Consider the following 20,588-nt stretch of genomic DNA (forward strand, 5'->3'; position numbering starts at 1 on the left):
GCTCACCAATGCAGCCTACAAGTGCAGGGGAGGAGAGGAACAGGAGAGCCACCCAGGTGTTCAGAGCGCAGCGTGGGGAACACAGCGATAACACCTTTCATTTCAATTGTTCCCGCCACTCAACGTCATATACAGCCCCGCCCCCTGGCCGGAGAACTTTGACAGATCACCCGTCACTGGGATTGGATGGGTGATCTGTATATCAAAGTCCCGGGACCAGGAGGAGGGGCTGTATCTGACAGCGAGTGTTGGCGAACACGGCTATTGAAATAAAAGCTGTTATTGCTGTGTTCCCCGCGCTACGCTCTGAACACCTGGGTGTCTCTCGCCTCCCCTCCGTGAGCGCTGGGAGATGGACTCCCATTCCACACAGGCTGCCGGCTGCCGGCAAAATGCGAGCGGATTTTTTGAGGTGTGTGTGTGTGTGTGTGTGTGTGTGTGTGTGTGTGTGTGTGTGTGTATGTGTGTATATATATATATATATATATATATACATACACACACACACACACATTATATATACAATTCAAATCAATATGAACCCTGCCTGGCTTGTCAGCAAAAAAGTGTGTGTGTGTGTGTGTGTGTGTGTATGTGTATGTGTATGTGTATGTGTGTGTGTATATATATATATATATATATATATATATATATATATATATATATAAATAAATGCACACTTACTTTTTGCTGACAAGTCAGGCAGGGACAGGGTTCATATTGAGTTGCCTTTTTATTTTTGGTCCATCGTTCTTGTGTCTGGCTGCATGCTCAGTGCTGTCTCACTGTCTCCCCTTCACCTCACTCAGCCATCCGCATGCCGCTATCTGATTCCAGGCTGAGGCTCTGCTGAGTCCCCTGCTTCTTCCAAGGGAAGGATAAGAGAGAGGAGGCCGGAGGGGAGGCGGAGTGCAGATGTACATCACGCCGCCGCTGCCTGCGAGACCTGCGCTGCCGGAACTATAGAAGACCCATCGGCAAATGCGGCTTGATCACTCCGCCGCGGCTGTGGTCCCGGTGACTCCCTCCACCCAGCAGTGTGGCACACAGATGTTTTTGCTTGCCAGGACCACCAAAGGCAGAGGTGACATGAGCAGTAGTCACAACTAGCAATGAGAGCACAGGGATGATTAGGGTGTGCCTGGGCACACCCCGCACACCCCGTGGGCACGCCTATGTATACTGTCCACTATACTACACTGACCTCCATATTAAACTACACTATACTGACCACTATACTACACTGACCACCATACTACACTGTCCACTATACTGACCACCATACTACACTGACCCCCATACTGACCACTACACTACACTGACTGACCTCCATACTAAACTACACTATCCTGCCTACATTCTCTCTCTTCCCCCCCCCCCGCCAGTAACAAGACTCTCACTCACCTTCTTATCTTGGCCTGCATCGATCCGGAGGAGGAGAAGACAGCGGCGGCTCACATTCTTCTCTCCCCTGCGCTCTGGCTGCAGCCATGTTCAGTGTCCGGCGCCCTGTGATTGGGCGTATGGGGGGTCATGTGCGGAGGCGGGACTTCAGGAGCGATCTAGGACAGGCCAGCCCTACGCCTCACATGACCCCCATACGCCCAATCACAGGGCGCCGGCCACTTAACATGGCGGCCGGGCCGGGGACACAGGATCGAGAAATTAGGAGGAGGCAGCCAGTGACACATTATGGCGCCCCCCTAAATGTCGCGCCCGGGGCCACGGCACCCCCCACGCTACGCCACTGATCGAAAGTCATGTGAGTATATGACGATTTTATTATATATTACTGTTTGCTTTATTATTAGTAACTATGTCAGAGCGGTATCAATCTGGGTATGGGGGCAGGTGAACAGAGTGTAAAAAATGTAGCTCCTCCCACCCATGCTTCCATGTTGAACCCCTTGACCTCCGGAAGATTTATGCCCCCCGCCCCCCAATGACCTGGCCATTTTTTGTGAAACGGCATTGTGTGATAATTGCGGGGTTGTGCGACGCTGTATTAAAAAAAAATTCTGCCATTTTTTTTCCGCACAAATAGAGCTTTCTTTTGGGGGTATTTGGTCACCTCTGCGATTTTTTTTTTTTTATATAAATAAAAAAAGACAATTTAAAAAAAAATGTTTTTACTTTCTGCTATAAAACATATCCAGAAAAAAAAAAATCTTTATAAATTTATAAATTTAGGACAATATATATTCTGCTGCATGTTTTTTGGTAAAAAAAAAAAAAAAATTCCAATAAGTGTATATTGATTGGGTTATGCGAACGTTAGGGCGTCTACAAACTATGGAGGAGGAATCCTGCCTATGACCCCAAGAACACCATCCCCACCATCATACATGGAGGTGGAAACATTATGCTTTGGGGGTGTTTTTCTGCTAAGAGGACAGGACAACTTCACCACATCAAAAGGGATGATGGATGGGGCCCATGTACTGTCAAATCTTGGGTGAGAACCTCCTTCCCTCAGCCAGGGCATTGAAAATGGGTAATTGATGGGTATTCCAGCATGACAATGACCCATAACACACGGCCAAGGCAACAAAGGAGTGGCTCAAGAAGAAGCACATTAATGTCCTGAAGTGGCCTAGCCAGACTCCAGACCTTAATCCCATAGAAAATACGTGGATGGAGCTGAAGGTTCGATTACCAAACATCAGCCTGGAAACCTTAATGACTTGGAGAGGATCTGCAAAGAGGAGTGGGGCAAAATCCATCCTGAGATGTGTGCAAACCTGGTGGGGCCAACTACAAGAAACGTCTGATCTCTGTGATTGCCAACAAGGGTTTCTCCACCAAGTACTAAGTCATGTTTTGTGAAGGGGTCAAATACTTATTTCACTCGTTAAAATGCAAATTAATCTATAACTTTTTTAAAGTGAGTTATTCTGGATTTTTTTTTATTCTGTCTCTCACTGTTAAAATTAACCGACCATTACAATTATAGACTGATCATTTCTTTGTCAGTGGGGCAAATGTACAAAATCAGCAGGGGATCAAATACTTTTTTCCCCTCACTGTAGAAAGAAAGTGAGGGGATATCCAAAATTTTACAGTTGTCCTTAGATCCGGAGGTGAGGAGAAATCCTCCAAAGGGGACGCCTTCCAGGGAGAAAGCTGTTTAGGAGAATTCCCCTCACTTTGGGAGATTTCCTCTAACTTCTTGTTGTGCCTCTGAGACAGAAAGTAAATGGAAATTTACCAAATGGTACCCAGACAGCAAAAAAAAATAAATAAACATTTTGGCTATACATACACTTTAACCCTGAGCATTTTAAGTTTATAACTTAAACCTGAGACTGTCTAGATACTTACTAGAAATTTTAGGCCCTGATGAAGCAAGGGCCTGTTCGAAATGCGTTGGCTTGTCCTTTTGACTTTTTATGAATTATTCAATTCTTTATGATATATATAATTCTTTATGATATATATATAATATAATTTTTTTTTTTAGTGTCCTTCCTCATCTGCGTTTGCTGCTGGGCCTGGGGACATTGGATCTGTAAAAAAGATACAACAAAACATTTCCACTTGTAAGTATTTATTTAAAGCGGAACATCGCCTTAAAAAGAAGTTCTGCTGATCCTCCTCCCTCCCTCCTCCTCTTTCACTTTTGAAACTTTTTTTTTTTTTGGTGGGGGGGCAGCAGGTATCCACTTCTGGCAGTACCCACTCCCACTTCCACTGGAAACGCCTAGGCCAGGGGTCTCCAAACTTTCTAAACAACAGCCAGTTTATTGTCCTTCAGACATCAGGGGGGGCCGGAGTGTGGCCATCTGGGGTAGAAGATGCCCCAGAGTCAATGCAAATAATGTCTCGGGCTTGGCCGTCAGTGGGAGTAAAAAAGTTACCTAGCGCCTGTGGCCAGTAGGAGGAGAAATAGTGTCCCATAATTGATATTGGTGGGAGGAATGGTGCCCCATCATTGGTGTCATTGGGAGGAATAGTGTCCCATCATTGGTGTCAGTGGGAGGAATAGTGTCCCCATCATTGGTGTCAGTGGGAGGAATAGTGTCCCCATTATTGGTATCAGTGGGAGGAATAATGCCCCATCATTGGTATCAGTGGGAGGAATAGTGCCCCATCATTGGTGTCAGTGGGAGGAATAGTGTCCCCATCATTGGTATCAGTGGGAGGAATAGTGTCCCCATCATTGGTATCAGTGGGAGGAATAATGCCCCATAATTGGTATCAGTGGGAGGAATAGTGCCCCATCATTGGTGTCAGTGGGAGGAATAGTGTCCCCATCATTGGTATCAGTGGGAGGAATAGTGTCCCCATCATTAGGAGGAGGAGTGCTCCATCATTGGTATCAGTGGGAAGAAGAGTGTCCCATCATTGGTGTCAGTGGGAAGAATAGTGTCCCCATCATTGGTATCAGTGGGAGGAATAGTGCCCCATCATTGGTGTCAGTGGAAGGAATAGCGTCCCATCATTGGTATCAGTGGGAGGAATAGTACCCCATCATTGGTAAATGTGGGAGGAATAGTGCCCCATCCTTGGTATCAGTGGGGGGAATAGTGCCCCATCCTTGGTATCAGTGGAAGGAATAGTGCCCCATTATTGGTGTCAGTGGGAGGAATAGTGTCCCCATCATTGGTGTCAGTGGGAGGAATAGTGTCCCCATCATTGGCATCAGTGGGAGGATTAATGCCCCATCATTAGGAGGAGTAGTGTTCCATCATTGGTATCAGTGGGAAGAAGAGTGTCCCATCGTGGGTGTCAGTGGGAGGAATAGGGTCCCCATCATTGGTATCAGTGGGAGGAATAATGCCCCATCATTAGGAGGAGTAGTGCCCCATCATTGGTATCAGTGGGAGGAATAGTGCTCCATCATTGGTGTCCGTGGAAGGAATAGTGCTCCATCATTGGTATCAGTGGGGGGGAATAGTGTCCCATCATTGGTATCAGTGGAAGGAATAGTGCCCCCTCATTGGTATCAGTGGAAGGAATAGTGCCCCATCATTGGTAGGAATAGTTCCCCACCATTGGTGTTCTTGGGAGGAATAGTACCCTATTTTTGTTATTAATTGGAGGAATCGTGCACAAACCAGTAGTGAACTGGACTTACGATGGTATTTATTCCAGTGTGAGCCTAATTGGCAGCTTGTTTGGCACGTAGACCCCCGAAACGCGTTGGTTATTTCTTGATCTGTACCCATGATCTTTAATGGAATAAAGTTGTATCTAGACCTCTTAGCAGTGCCATGGCACTAAAATTTCAACCCTTCTCACAATCTTGCAGACAATCTCTTCCTGCTTCTATGATCATGTCATCACTTTGCTCATTTTACAGCTGAGACAGAAAAAGATGGGAAGGATATTTGGCATGAGTCAGAAGTCAAAGAAGGGGCAGAATTCGATGATTTTTTGGATCCGAGAGAAAAACCGGAGTAAGTCAAACTGTTCTGTTCAATGATTCTATGAATCATACGTTTGTTTTTGTTTTTTTAAGTGGAATTACAGTATAGGTAAATGCATGTTGTACATGAAGACAGTGGGGGGCCATCTACAATCCTCAGTATTGGAGAGAAGAAGTGAGCCCTGGAGGATTCCCCTACCCCTAGGCTTACCTCAACACCCCAACTAATGACATGTACTGAGCTGTTTGTCATTTAAACCCGTCGTTTGGGGGGGGGGCAAAATTGCCGTTCAAATCAACGTTGTGAATATCCTTAAAGAAACCCTATCAGCTTATGAGAGCATTGGTTAAAGCCCACTCACTGACCACCTCACAGTGCTCCCCCGCAGCTCCTCCTTATGTTGACGCCACCGCAGAATACAAAGTGGCAGATGGTGTCTGAGCTCACAGGGAATTTTAAAAAGGCCTATTTTTGCCAACCACTTGCCTATTTTATCTGCAAATGCAACATCGCCCCACCAGATCTGTCACTACCTAGCTATGTAGTCTGGGCTAGTCTTCCAACCTTGTGGTAGCAGTTTGATGAAGGCCCCCTTCTGTTCTTGCACTGTGTACACAGCCAGCTCCATAAAGACATGGTTTGGTGAGTTTGTGTGGAGGAACTTGAGAGTCCTACATGGAGTCCCAACCTCAACCCAACTGAATACCTTTTGGGATGAATTGGAATGCCCATTTTGTGCCACGTCTTCTCATCCAACATCAATACTTGACCTCATCCAACCAAACACCTTTTGGATGATTTGGAATGACCATTGTGTGCCAGGTCTTCTTATCAAATTTCAGTACAGTACCTGACCTCATCCCCACTGAACACATTTTGGATGAATTCAGTAGGGGAATTCAACCATTGTGTGCCAGGTCTTTTTATCCACCACCAGCACCGGACTTCAACCCTACAGAACACCTTTTAGATGATTTGGAATGTCCATTGTGTGCCACGTCTTCTCATCCAACATTGATACTTGATCTCAACCCAACCGAATACCTTTTGGATGATTTGGAATTCCCATTGTGTGCCAGGTCTTCACATCCAACATCAGTACTTGACCTCAACCAAACTGAACACCTTTGGGTTCTGGTCTTTTCATTCAACTTCAGTACCTGACCTTAGCCCTACTGAACACCTTTTTAGATGATTTGGAATGTCCATTGTGTGCCACGTCTTCTCATCCAACATTAATACTTGACCTCAACCCAACAGAATACCTTTTGGATGATTTGGAATGCCCATTGTGTGCCGGGTCTTCTCATCCAACATTAGTACCTGACCTTAACATTACTGAACACCCTTCAGATGATTTGGATTGCCCATTGTGTGCCAGTTCTTCTCATCCAACAATAATACGTGACCTCAACCCAACTGAACATCTTTCGGATGATTTGGATTGCCCATTGTGTGCCAGCTCTTCTCATCCAACATCAGTATTTGGCCTCAACCCTACTGAACACCTTTAGGATCAGGTCTTCTTATCCAACATCTGTACCGGACCTCAAACCTACTGAACACCTTTGGGATCAGGCCTTTTCATCCAAGATCGATACCTGACCTCAACCCTACTGAACATCTTTGGGATCATGTCTTCTCATGCAACATCAATACCTGACCTCACAAATGCTCTTTTGGCCAGACCCCTACATACTACATACTCCAAAATCTTGCGGAAATCCTTCTCAGAAGAGTGGGTGATGTTATAGTCACTAAGAGGGGACCAACTTGTTAATGGTCATGATTTTGGAATGGAATGTCCAACAAGCTCATATAGGTTTGATTGCCAAACTTGTGGACATTTGACCACAGAATAAAGTAAATCCAAAGTAACATATTTGAGGCTTCTAAACTCTTCCAGTGACAGTCATCACTAATGTCTACACTATTCTGTTCACAGATATGAAATTCTTTTTAAGCAAAGAGTTAGTTCTGAAGATATATTTTTGGGCCTGAGTCGAAAAGACCCGTCAACTGCTTGCTGTGAAGATATGGTGGTAAGTGTTTGGACCTTTTCCCAATACTGTCCAATATAACTTAGTGAGTTGATGGGGGGGGGGGGCTTCCTGTACATCTCCCGTTTAATATTTCCTTGATTTGGTGACAAAGTGTAGCCTGCAGGAGTGGCATGGGTGCCTGTGGTATGTCCAAATGTGACAGTGACAGTCTGGACCCTGCTGAGGTGCTGGAGGGCTTTGGACCTAATCATCTCCCAGTCACTCTGCTCCTCCTATCAGCATGCTCCTTGTTATCACAAGATCTAACAGCAACACTAAGGTCCTTGTAATGTTTCTTCCTCTCCTAGTCTGAGCCCTGCTGCAAGGGGACTGAAAAAGGGTTATACCGAGCCAAATCCAGGTGCTTACACTGCTTGAATGAAAAAAAAAAAACATTTAAAGATGAATAGAAAAATACAAAGCTGCATTAATGTTTTTCTTTAAAGCTGAATTCCAGGAATTCAGCAATTTTGCAAAAAGTGCAGGCACTCTCCGAGTTAAGTCCAATTAGGTGCATGTCACCTCTGGGACTTATCCCTATTACTTATATGTGACAGGTTTATTGGACTCCTGGAGGGACACACTCCAGCTGTGAGAGGAGAGAAGCACCGAGAGCAGCTCTACCCGCCTCTCTCCTCTGCTACCCATTCACAGAAGCCTTTGTATTTTGTGAATTAGTTCATGGAATACAAAGGCTTCTGTGAGCCAGAGCACAAAACACTTGTCATATGTGAATAATAATGATTTAAAATTAATCACTACGCTAATACTAATAAAGCAGCTGACATTAATTGTATGGTAACAATAAATAACAAAAGGATGGATATATGCAGCGCTAAAAGCATGAAATTATAACGTAAGAGTCCATTGTGTTGAAACAAAGTCCTTGTTCAGGGAAAAAAACTGGAACCACCCACCTGGTAAACAGAGACACAATAAGGTGAATATGATATTAATATCCTCCCACCGAACACCAACACACCGGGCCTCTTACCAAAGAGAATGGACCACTAAATTACAGATGGTCAGACAGGAATAATACATCCATAACACCACAGCACCACTTCTCTTGGATAGTAGATGGCTGGATCTTGTAGTCTCCAAACATGGTAAATCCAAAGGTATATGCATAGAAAACAAGAAGGCAACTCCTCATGATGTAGCATGACGTCACAGCTCCACCCAGGGTAGGTTGATTGGAGGGGGGGGAGGGGGGGGGTAGCGGCCATCTTTGTGGTTGGAAACACTTGATACCTATGACAGACTGTGACTTCTGACATGCCTGCTTATATTTAATGAAATGTGAGTATTCTGGCCGTTTTATATAAAATAAGTACACCCTGTTTTATATGCAACACCATGACAAGTTGCCTTCTTGTATTCTATGCATGTACCTTTGGATTTACCATGTGTTGAGACTACAAGATCCAGCCATCTACTATCCAAGAGAAGTGGTGCTGTGGTGTTATCGATGTATTATTCCTGTCTGACCACCTGTAATTCAATGGTCCATTCTCTTTGGTAATAGGCCCGGTGTGTTGGTCTGACCACCTGTAATTCAGTTGTCCAATCTCTTTGGTAATAGGTCCGGTAGGTTGGTCTGACCACCTGTAATTCAGTGGTCCATTCTCTTTGGTAAGAGGCCGGTGTGTTGGTCTGACCACATGTAATTCAGTGGTCCATTCTCTTTGGTAAGAGGCCCGGTGTGTTAGTGTTTGGTGGAGATAATTTATCTCATATTCACCTTATTGTGTCTCGATTTACACCGTTGGTGGTACCATTTTTTTTTTTCCCTGAACAAGGACTTTGTTTCAACACAATGGACTCTTACTTTATAATTTCATGCTCTTTAGCGCTGCATATATCCATCCATATGTGAATAATAGCGATAAGTATACAGGTGACAGGTACCCCATAGTTCATAGTCCATATCAGAAGTGATAAAGAGAGGGTGGCTATGCTCTTGGTTATGGTGGAACAATGGAAAATAAACATAGCCACCCTCCAACAGGAAGTCTGATCACAGAAGTTACTTTTTTTTTTTAAGTTTCAAATGATACTAAATGCCTAAAATATTTTTTTTGGGTTGAGAATAAAAAAATATTATACCTGCTTTGTGCAATGATATTGGCCCTAAACCTCCTCTTCTGGGGTCCAGTGCTGTCCTTTCTGCTCTCTTCCAGGTGCCTCTTCAGCAAGAGGTGCTAAGGAGGAACACATGCATGCGCGCTCCTGAGCCATAGACTCACACGGCGCCCTCTGCTTTCCTCCTCACAGGAGTTTGACTGACAGCAACAGGAGCCAATGGCTCCCCTGTCCTTAGTATCTCCTGTGATACCAGGAAGTGAGGGGAGTGCTGCTGGAGGCAGGACCATGCTGGAGCCAAGTAGGTTAGGGAGTGGAGCATTTTTTTACCTTAAAGGGTTAGTTCATCTTTCCCAAAAAAATTATAAAAGTGGCCTAACACCGGACCCTCTCCCCAACCCTCCACTGTACTTACCTCCCGCAATCCTGGTCCAGGATGGACCAGACGGATTCTGATTGGTCAGCCCCATCCACATGACGGTGCTGACCATTTAGAAGCCATCTGGTCCGTCCTTGCAGCACTGGACAGAGAGGAGAGAAAGCAGTGAGGATTTCAAATCCCCGGGACCAATGGAGCGGCTTGCTGAGCCCCTGACAGCTCAGGAGGCAAGTACAGAGGGGGTGGGGATGGGGTCCAGTGTTAGGTCACCTTTTGCAGATTTTCTTTAAAGCTATACTAACACTTAAATGCAGAGAATTGGGGATGCACTGAAATTTTGGCCTCCAAAAATAGGGTTTTCAGCGCTGTGCGATTCTTGCTGCAATTTTACTATGTTTTAGCTGCGATTTTACCGCACTTATGGTGTGTTTTTCATAGGTCATGTGACTCAAATAATGCATCAAAAAGGCAACATGGGTGCATTTTTTATGTGTTCTTGCTGCATTCTTAATGAGTATTTTTTACTGACCAAAAATGCACCAAAAAAGCAGGATTTGGAACACTGCCTCAAAAGCTGCCGACAATAAATTCATATTCATTTAAATATGTGATATTAATTAAAAAAGAAGTTGAATATAATACAGATATATATGTATGTATGTGTGTGTGTGTGTGTGTGTGTGTGTGTATATATATATATATATATATATATATATATATATATATATATATATATATATATATATATATACATATACATATATATATATATATATATATATATATATATATATATATATATGTTTGTTTTTTTTTTTTATTGTCAGTTTCGGTTTCTTCCAAGTGCATTCTGAATTTTCAGGTTCAGTTCCGGCACCGGATTTTTTTTTTCGGTGCACCACTACAGAGAATGCATTAAAGTGGTTTTCCGGCCGAAAATTTTACTTTTTAAATAAAAATACCCCTATAATACACAAGCTTATTGTATTCTAGTAAAGTTAGTTTGTAAACTAAGGTCTGTTTTGTTAGTTTATAGCAGTAGTTTGTTATTTTATAAACTTACAGCAGGCCGTGGCCATCTTAAGTGTGGGCATCTGAAGCCAGACTGTATTTCTTCCTGGATCTCATCCTTGCAGATCTCGCACATGCTCAATGCAGCACAAGCAGTGTAATAGGTTTCAGGTCAGGTTTCCATAGCAACGGCAGTTTCAGAGGAAGTTGCCACCCCTTCCCAGAAGGCATTGCAAACAGGAAATGATATGATGGGCCGCGGCCAGGGGAGGAGGAAGTGAAAAATGAATACAGCAGATATACAGTAGGTGTTGAGAAAAAAAAAATAAAAAATATCCAATTTGTTTACAGTGCACAATTTAGTGAGGGATGCTGAAGAGTTGTAAAAGTGGGTGGAACTCCACTTTAAGGTAGAAAAGAAAACCGTCCAAAAAAACTAAACACATTTGGACTTCAGAACCACTTTAGAAATACATATTTGAACAGAATACTTTATTTTTTAAAGCATAACAGTTTAGGCAAATATATAATTTTTTTAACTTTTTTTTTCTGTGACATCTTTACAATTCACAAATACATATATATATATGTTTTTTTTTTTATTAGATCCGTATCCAGCTTTCTGACACCAAGGTCTCTGATGTTTCGCTTGATGTAAGGAAAAAATACATAAACCTCTGTACTCCCAAATAGTAAGTAATCCTTGTGATGCATTGCCTAAGGACATTGGTGCTCAGGAATTCTATAAGATACCCTTTTCCCCACATCAAATGTTAGGCAACAGAGCTGTGGGAGGGGCCCAGCAGACCCCACCTACTACTGGCTGCCTGCAGAAAACTATAGGAGGGGGTGGGGACAAGACACCCTGCACAGGGAGCAAGAGCAGCAGAGACCAGTCTATTACAAGAAGGAAAAGGATGGGGTAGGTGGTTCACAGAGTCTCACCACCCCCTGCACTGCACTTTAAAGGTGCACTGCAGTGCCCCTTGCAGTCATTGCCCCCCCCCATCACAGTCCTCCCTGCAGTCATGACCCCCCCATCACAGTCTTCCCTGCAGTCATGCCCCCCCCATTATAGTCCTCCCTGCAGTCATGCCCCCCCCCCCATCACAGTCCTCCCTGCAGTGATCCCCCCCATCACAGTCCTCCTTGCAGTGATCCCCCCCATCACAGTCCTCCTTGCAGTCATGCCCCCATCACAGTCCTCCTTGCAGTCATGCCCCCCCATCACAGTCCTCCTTGCAGTCATGCCCCCCCATCACAGACCTCCTTGCAGTCATGCCCCCCCATCACAGACCTCCTTGCAGTCATGCCCCCCAATCACAGACCTCCTTGCAGTCATGCCCCCCAATCACAGACCTCCTTGCAGTCATGCCCCCCCATCACAGACCTTGCAGTCATGCCCCCACATCACAGACCTTGCAGTCATGCCCCCACATCACAGACCTCCATGCAGTCATGCCCCCCAATCACAGACCTCCTTGCAGTCATGCCCCCCAATCACAGACCTCCTTGCAGTCATGCCCCCCAATCACAGACCTCCTTGCAGTCATGCCCCCCAATCACAGACCTTGCAGTCATGTCCCCCCATCACAGTCCTCCTTGCAGTCATGCCCCCATCACAGTTCTCCCAGCATACAGTCATGCGTGCAGGGAGATTATGCCTGAACCTATCAGCCATAATCCCGTATTGTTTTTTTTTTTACTTTCCTTATTTCTATTACAAGGGATGTTTACGTTTCTTGTAATAGGAATAAAAGTGATAAAAAAAATTAAAGGGACAGTGTAAAAATAAAAAGTAAAATAAATAAGAAAAAAATTTAAAGCATCCCCATACCTCCCTGCTTGGCACACAGAAGTGAACGCATACTTAAGTCGCACGCACATATGTAAATAGTATTCACACCACACATGAGGTGCTGCCGCGAATGTTAAAGCGAGAGCAACAATTCTAGCACTGGTCCTCCTCTGTAACTCCAAACTGGTAACCTGTAAAAGATGTTTAAAGCGTCGCCTATGGACATTTTTAAATACCGTAGTTTGTCGCCATTCCACGAGTGTGCGCAATTTTAGCTGATTCCGGACCGCCGCACGCCGATGTACGTCCGAACTTTGAAGAGGAATATCGTTGTTATGGCAGCAGCTAGCTGCCATAACCATGGTATTCTCTTCTTCAGCCGGCGGTCTGGTTTCCGATAATAGTGGTCTCTGTGGCGGATTCACTGCGAGATCACTGTCAGCAGCAGCGGAGTCGATCGGATCCTTCTGCTGGCATGGTATGGAGACGAGTGAGGGGAAGATGGCCCCCACCCGTCTCCGCACCATTGCAGGGTGGAAGCGACGTCATAACGTCACTTAGGCGCATAGCTCTTAGGGCCTTTTTTTTTTTTTTTCAAATGACAAAATTTTTATTTATTTATTTATTTTAGTTGCATTTTTGTGTAAATATAAGATCTGAGGACTTTTTGACCCCACATCTCATATTTAAGAGGACCTGTCATGCTTTTTTTCTATTACAAGGGATGTTTACATTCCTTGTAATAGGAATAAAAGTGACACAATTCTTTTTTTTTTAAAAGAACAGTGTAAAAATAAAAGGTAAAATAAATAAGGAAAAAAAAAAAATTTTTAAACGCACCCCGTCCCGCCAAGCTCGCGTGCAGAAGCGAACGCATACGTGAGTAGCGCCCGCATATGAAAACGGTGTTCAAACCACACATGTGAGGTATCGCCATGATCGGTAGAGCGAGAGCAATAATTCTAGCCCTAGACCTCCTCTGTAACTCAAAACATGCAACCTGTAGAATTTTTTTAAATGTTGCCTATGGAGATTTTTAAGGGTAAAAGATTGTCGCTGTTCCACAAGCGCAATTTTGAAGCGCGACATGTTGGGTATCAATTTACTCAGCGTAACATTATCTTTCACAATATGAAAAAAAGTTGGGCTAACTTTACTGTTGTCTTATTTTTTAATTGAAAAACTTGTATTTTCTCCAAAGAAAGTGCGCTTGTAAGACCACTGCGCAAATACGGTGTGACGGAAAGTATTGCAACAACCGCCATTTTATTCTCTAGGGTGATAGAAAAAAAACAAATGTATAATGTTTGGGGGGTTTAAGTAATTTTCTAGCAAAAAAAAAAATGTTTTTTAACTTGTAAACAACAAATCTCAAAAAGTGGCTTGGTCCTTAAGTGGTTAAAACGTGACATGTTGGGTATCTATTTACTCAGCGTAACATCATCTTTTATATTTAACAAAAAAATGAGTGTACATATTGTGTTTTTTTTTTTTTTTGTTTGTTTTTTTAATTATTTTTCCCCTAAAAATTGCGCTTTGCAAAACCGCTGCACAAATACCGTGTCGCCATTTTATTCCCCGGGGTCTAAAAAATTGTATAATGTTTGGAGGTTATAAGTCATTTTCTAGCAAAAAATACTGATTTAAACTTGTAAACAAAAAGTGCCAGAAAAGGCCTTTAAGCTAAAAAAAAAAAAAAAAAAACCTTAAGGCTTTAGAACCACTTTAAATCTGATGTCAAGTTATGTATATATTATACACTCACCGGCCACTTTATTAGGTACACCTTGCTAGTCCCGGGTTGGACCCCCTTTTGCCTTCATTCTTGGTGGAATAGATACAACAAGGTGTTGGAAACGTTCCTCAGAGATTTTGCTCCATAGTGACATGATAGCATCACGCAGTTGCTGCAGATTTGGCAGCTGCACATCCATGGTGCCAATCTCCCGTTCCACCAAATCTCAAAGGAGCTCTATTGGATTGGGATGTGGTGAGTGTGGAGGCCATTGGAGTACATTGACCTCATTGTCCAGTGGTGAGATGATTGGAGCTTTGTGACATGGTGCATTATCCTGCTGGAAGGAGCCATCAGAACCAATATTTGTCCACTCACACTTGTCTTTCAGCCCATTGTGTTTTCTAAGAGCTCTAACAACAGTCTATAAATGATATAATATAAATGAGACTCTCTTGTGTTTTTCACAGTAAGCTCGGACTGCATCTCCCCCATGCGGTGAATGAAAAATCAGGACAGGCCAAATTCATGGCTGATACAGGAACCCTGGAGTTGACCCTCCCCATGGTACGAGACATGGACTTCATCAACTTTGCATAGTGACTCCTAAATTCATCAGATTGTACTTTGCACATTACGCTAAACTTTAAAAAAAATAAAAATAAATAAAAAACTGTTTACAACCTATAACAACATAGAAGGTAGAATAAATTCCCTAGGGGGTTTTGTATTGCAGCAAAAAAGTCCAAATTGGTTAAAAAATTTATTTATTACAAAAGATCAATAAAATTACAAAGCATAACTATTTGTTAAAACATGAGCATCAATACAACTGTGCAGTGACCATTGAAATATTGCATGATATATGTAGAAGATCATACAGGAAAAATCCCAACGCGTTTCAACCATAAGCAGTAGAGGTCTTCAGGGGGAAAAAAGTACACATTTCTAAAAAAATACAATATATAGGTAAGTACATTGAAAACCCAACAGAAATATGCTGATTCCAAGAAAATATATTAGCGATATTAATATTTACCACTGATGGCTGTAAAGCAAGCCTCCAAGATAGTATACCTAAGGATGTTGAAACAACATATTCAAGCTCTTGCACTGTCCAAAATGACTTTCAAGAGAACCTGTCACTGGTTGGCCTTACAAAAAAATCATATTAATCTGAAATCCTTAAAGTGGAACTAAAAGTCCAAAGAAATCTCACGTCTGTTTCATGGGTTACTGAATGCACAGGGGGGAAATTTCCATGGAAAACCTGTCTGTTTTTATATTACTTAGTTCTATGAGTAGTCACTACTATTTATTATTATTATTACTAAAGAAAACAAAAAAACAAAACAAAAAAAAGCTCCTGTATCCTGAAAAATACAAATAAATCCTGTTCATCTTGGTTTGCACTGTGGTTTATTAACACATAGATAGGTGTATATAAACTACTGTGAAACTACATATACCTTTGTTCTGTGCGAATGCCATCAAAATCGAATGTTACTGTGCCATTTTCTCTCCAGGTTCCACAGCGGGGGCCTCCAAACCATTTAACCAAAGGACCAGTTTACTGTCCTTCAAACTTTAGTAGCAGTAGAAAATGGCATGGTGTCAGTAAAAGTGAACAGTTCCTCATCTTTGGTATTAGGGGGAGGCATAGTGCCCCATCATTGGTGTCAGTGGAAGGAACGGTGCCCCCTCTTTGGTATCAATGGGAGCAATAGTGCCCCATCCTTGGTGTCAGTGGAAGGAATAGTGGCCCATTGTTGGTATCAGTGGGGTGAATAGTGCCCCATCATTGGTGTCAGTGGGAGGAATAGTGCCCCATCATTGGTATCAGTGGGAGGAATAGTGCCCCATTGTTGGTATCAGTGGGAGAAATAGTGCCCCATCATTGGTATCAGTGGGAGGAATAGTGCCCCATCATTGGTATCAGTGGGAGGAATAGTACCCCATCGTTGGTAGCAGTGGGAGAAATAGTGCCCCATCATTGGTATCAGTGGGATGAATAGTGGCCCATCATTGGTATCAGTGGGAAGAATAGTGGGCCCCATCATTGGTATCAGTGGGATGAATAGTGGCCCATCATTGGTATCAGTGGGATGAATAGTGGCCCATGGTTGGTGTCAGTGAGAGGACTAATGCTCTATCATTGGTGTCAGTAGGAGGAATAGAATGGTAGGTACTATGGCCCAGTGTTGCCGACAGTGGGGGAGTAATGCCCTAAGGGCTGGATAAAAGAGTGAAAAGGGCCCCATCCCGGCCCCTGGGCCACAGTTTGGAGGCCACTGTTCTACAGAATACAGAATGAATCACTAAAGTACTGCATTATAGCCACTACTAGATGGAGATGGCAGTCATAGCAGATAAGTATTTCTTTTCTAGATAATCCAGCCCAATCTAGTGCCCACATTGCTGTATTTTATGGACTTATTAAAGCTGACCTTCACCCCCAAAAACGAATAGTTTGTATCTGGCTCCAGCCCTCCCTCCCCCACAATAGATAGATTCGCACGTGTGCACAGATTGAACATAATTTCCTGTACCTTTCCCAGTCCTGGCATGTTCACACACATGCATATTCGCAGATCTGCCACGGTCCCCGAAGGATGGGCAGAGTGCTGGACTATGGAAGATGGTGGTGCCAGTAAAGGGGGGGGGGGGGGGGCAGGGGGTGACGCCAGCTGGAAGGGGACTGAGGCTCCTCCTTAATATAACCTCACCAAATGCTGAATAATGTAACTATATAGATCCCTGGTGCCTAACCTGTGGCCCTTTGGTCTATGATGTGTGGCCCTCAGACCTCAGCAGTCTGTAGTGGGAACACTGGTTAGGGTAAAAGCATTGATCTCTATTATCCTCATCTAACATCTTCCCAGCTTCCTATTGTCTTCTGCAGTATCTCCCCACCAACAATGTATCCTTTCCTCACTCTCTGACCCTCATTTCCTCTATTAAGTCTGCAGTCTCTGACAGTCCGTTCAAGTCTACTGAACATCATGTGTGGCCCTTTGGTGATGTCAGGGGCCACATCTGGGGGCCCCTAAAGCTCATAAGTTGAAACCCACTGATATATATCGGCATGCGACGGTCCGGAAGTGGTTAACCACTTCCGGACCGCCGCACGCCGATATACGTCCTCACTTTGAAGAGGGATATCTTTGTTATGGCAGCAGCTAGCTGCCATAACCCCGGTATCCTCTTCTTCAGCCGGCGGTCCGTTTTCAGATTAGAGTGGTCTCTGTGGCGGATTCGCCGCAAGATTACTTATCGGCGGCGGGAGAGGGGCCCCCCCGGCACGCTCCGGTGCCCTCCGCCGCTTACCGGAGCCGTCGGCAGCGGCGGAGGCGATCGGATGTTACCCCTTGCTGGGTATGGAGACGAGTGAGGGGAAGATGGCCCCCCATCCATCTCCATAACATTGCAGGGCGGCAGCGACGTCAAAACGTTACTTCAGCCTATAGCTCTTAAAGAGACATATTTTTTTTTTTTTTTTTTTAATGACAACATTTTTATTTACTTATTTTCATTTTTTCATTGCATTTTAGTGTAAATATGAGATCTGAGGTCTTTTTGACCCCCCAGATCTCATATTTAAGAGGTCCTGTCATGCTTTTTTTCTATTACAAGGGATGTTTACATTCCTTGTAATAGGAATAAAAGTGACACTTTTTTTTTTTCGTCCCGCCGAGCTCATGTGCAGAAGCGAACGCATACGTGAGTAGCGCCCGCATATGAAAACGGTGTCAAAACCACACATGTGAGGTATCACCGCGATCGGTAGAGCGAGAGCAATGATTCTAGCCCTAGACCTCCACTGTAACCCAAAACATGCAACCTGTAGAATTTTTTAAACGTCGCCTATGGACATTCTTAAGGGTAAAAGTTTGTCGCCATTCCACAAGCGGGGCGCAATGTTGAAGCGTGACATGTTGGTATCAGTTTACTCAGCGTAACATTATCTTTCACAATATAAACAAAAATTGGGCTAACTTTACTGTTGTCTTATTTTTTAATTAAAAAAGTGTATTTTTTCCAAAAAAAAGTGCGCTTGTAAGACCGCTGCGTAAATACGGTGTGACAGAAAAGTATTGCAACGACCACCATTTCATTCTCTAGGATGTTAGAAAAAAAAATGTATAATGTTTGGGGGTTCAAAGTAATTTTCTAGCAAAAAAAAAATGTTTTTAAAACAACAAATCCCAAAAACAGGCTTGGTCCTTAAGTGGTCAAAAGAGACAGTAAGGCCACAGATCCTTGTGTTGTATATTTAGTTCTCTGGGTCACGGCCTTTCCCCCCCAGAGGACATCCTCACCCCCTGGAGGGGGGGCGTTCTTTTTTTCGTTTCGTTTTTCTTTTTTTTTTTTAAACCTCCTTGGGGCTGGAAGCTTAGCCTGCAGTTGGACTTTAACCCATACAAAATCTGCAATGCGTAGACCTATTTGGTTTCCTTGGTTCTAGTCTTTGGACATTGCAGTACTTTTGTATTCGTACATCTCGTTCTTTGGTGACAAGGTAAAATTACATGGTTGCTTGGATATTCCCCAAGAGATCAGGCATTTGTTAAGCAAACATCTGATGAGGTGAGGTGTGATCTCAGGCTGAAATCCCACCGGGTTTAATTATCCAACCATTATATACAATACACAGAAGTCAGTACCTGTAAGAGAATGACGGCGATTGTTTGTTTGTTGTTCGAACAACATCCCCGTTGCACAATGTCTTTTGTATATTAGGGAGTGAATACACATAAAAGCAGGTTCAATAATGAAAACAAAGGAGATAAATACCGTGTTTCCCCCAAAAATAAGACCTACCCCGAATATGAGACCTAGCGTTATTTTCCAGGAGGGCTGCAATATAAGCCCTTACCCGAAAATAAGCCCTAGTTTAAAATGTTTATAAAATCCTATAATCCACTCTATTACAGTAGTATATAATGTACAATGTGCGTGTTTTCTGTAATAGAATTGCGGGGAAGAGAGCTCTGGCAGGTCACAGAAGCACAGAATGGCGCTATAACGAAGGTATTTGGCACAATTATATTTCAGAAACACACACATTATACTTTATATACCACTGTAATAGAGTGGATTATAGGATTTTACAAGCATTTTAATTCGGTTCACACTGGGGATTCCTGCCAGAGAGAAGACAGCACATTACATGTTAAGACCTACCCCGAAAATAAGCCCTACCGTGTCTTTTGTTGCCAAAATTAATATAAGACCCGGACTTATTTTTTGGGGAAACACGGTAGGAAACCTATATATCAAAAAAGACGGATTTTATTGGCACAATATGAGGCTGCTTGGTTGAGAGTTACATATTTTATTTCTCCAAAAAGTTCAAAACCATAGGATAAAAAACAAAAAGCAACACCCTCAGTAGATATTGCAACAGATGCCAAACACTAACCCAACCTGGAACAGGAATAACCGTTGATATGAAGTGTATGTAGAGCTTCACTGGCAGAATAATCAAGGAAAAATACCCATGAACAGTGTCCATAGATTTATTCTATTCTGGAAAGTCAACGCGTTTCGTGAGGGTTTCTCACTTCCTCAGGACTGGTTGGGGGAATGTTGCTGAAAAATGTCAAATAGCAATCATATAAGTACATGACATATACATTCGTTTACATAATGTGTAATGTAGCGGTACCCCCAAAGGGGCAGCTGAGATTGTGACCCGCCTGTCACCCTGTCCAGCCCGACATTCACTTCCCAATCACCATCGAGGCAATGGACAGTCCATAGGTTTGTTTTTTTGGTATTTTATTGAGGGAATTTAACTTGGATGGTTAAGGGAATTCATGGGATGCCCAGTAGAATGAACAATTGGCTGGTTATATAGCCATCAATTGGGACAACTATATACACTTGTTTACTCCAGTCTCCTCCACCACATCACTTGCTTGCAGACTGTTACTCTCTCTCTCTTTCTCTCTCTTCCTGCACAACATTTCACTTCAGGTACAGCTAGCACATGGTTAGACCCCGACACTGACCGGACCGGGCCTCAGTAACCACTCGCCCTTTGCAGACAGGGACCGCGGGCTCCGTCCTGCACCAGAATGGGGAGTGCCCTCAAAGGCATTGACAACCTAGTGCTCCATCTCCAGTTCTTCCACCCGACAACTCCTCCCCAGCTTGGCTGACCCAT

At 43.5% G+C, this 20,588-nt stretch overlaps 1 protein-coding gene and 1 pseudogene across 1 annotated transcript; one reads left to right on the forward strand and one right to left on the reverse strand.

Moving 5' to 3' along the window:
* The window catches only part of LOC141144365 (uncharacterized), a 36,638-nt pseudogene extending 35,108 nt beyond the window's left edge, over nt 1–1,530 (reverse strand).
* A 172-nt stretch (nt 1,531–1,702) lies between these two features.
* On the forward strand, nt 1,703–16,642 carry LOC141145947 (dynein axonemal assembly factor 6-like; the record flags this gene model as incomplete). Its single annotated transcript, XM_073632739.1, has 6 exons — nt 1,703–1,762; nt 3,461–3,539; nt 5,303–5,399; nt 7,315–7,411; nt 11,493–11,578; nt 14,890–16,642. Coding segments are annotated over 6 exons (549 nt in total), but the record flags the coding sequence as incomplete, so codon positions are not given.
* Nucleotides 16,643–20,588: the final 3,946 nt, after the last annotated feature.

The sequence above is a fragment of the Aquarana catesbeiana genome, linkage group LG05 (genome assembly GCF_042186555.1).
Source record: "Aquarana catesbeiana isolate 2022-GZ linkage group LG05, ASM4218655v1, whole genome shotgun sequence".
Taxonomy (NCBI): Eukaryota; Metazoa; Chordata; class Amphibia; order Anura; family Ranidae; genus Aquarana; species Aquarana catesbeiana.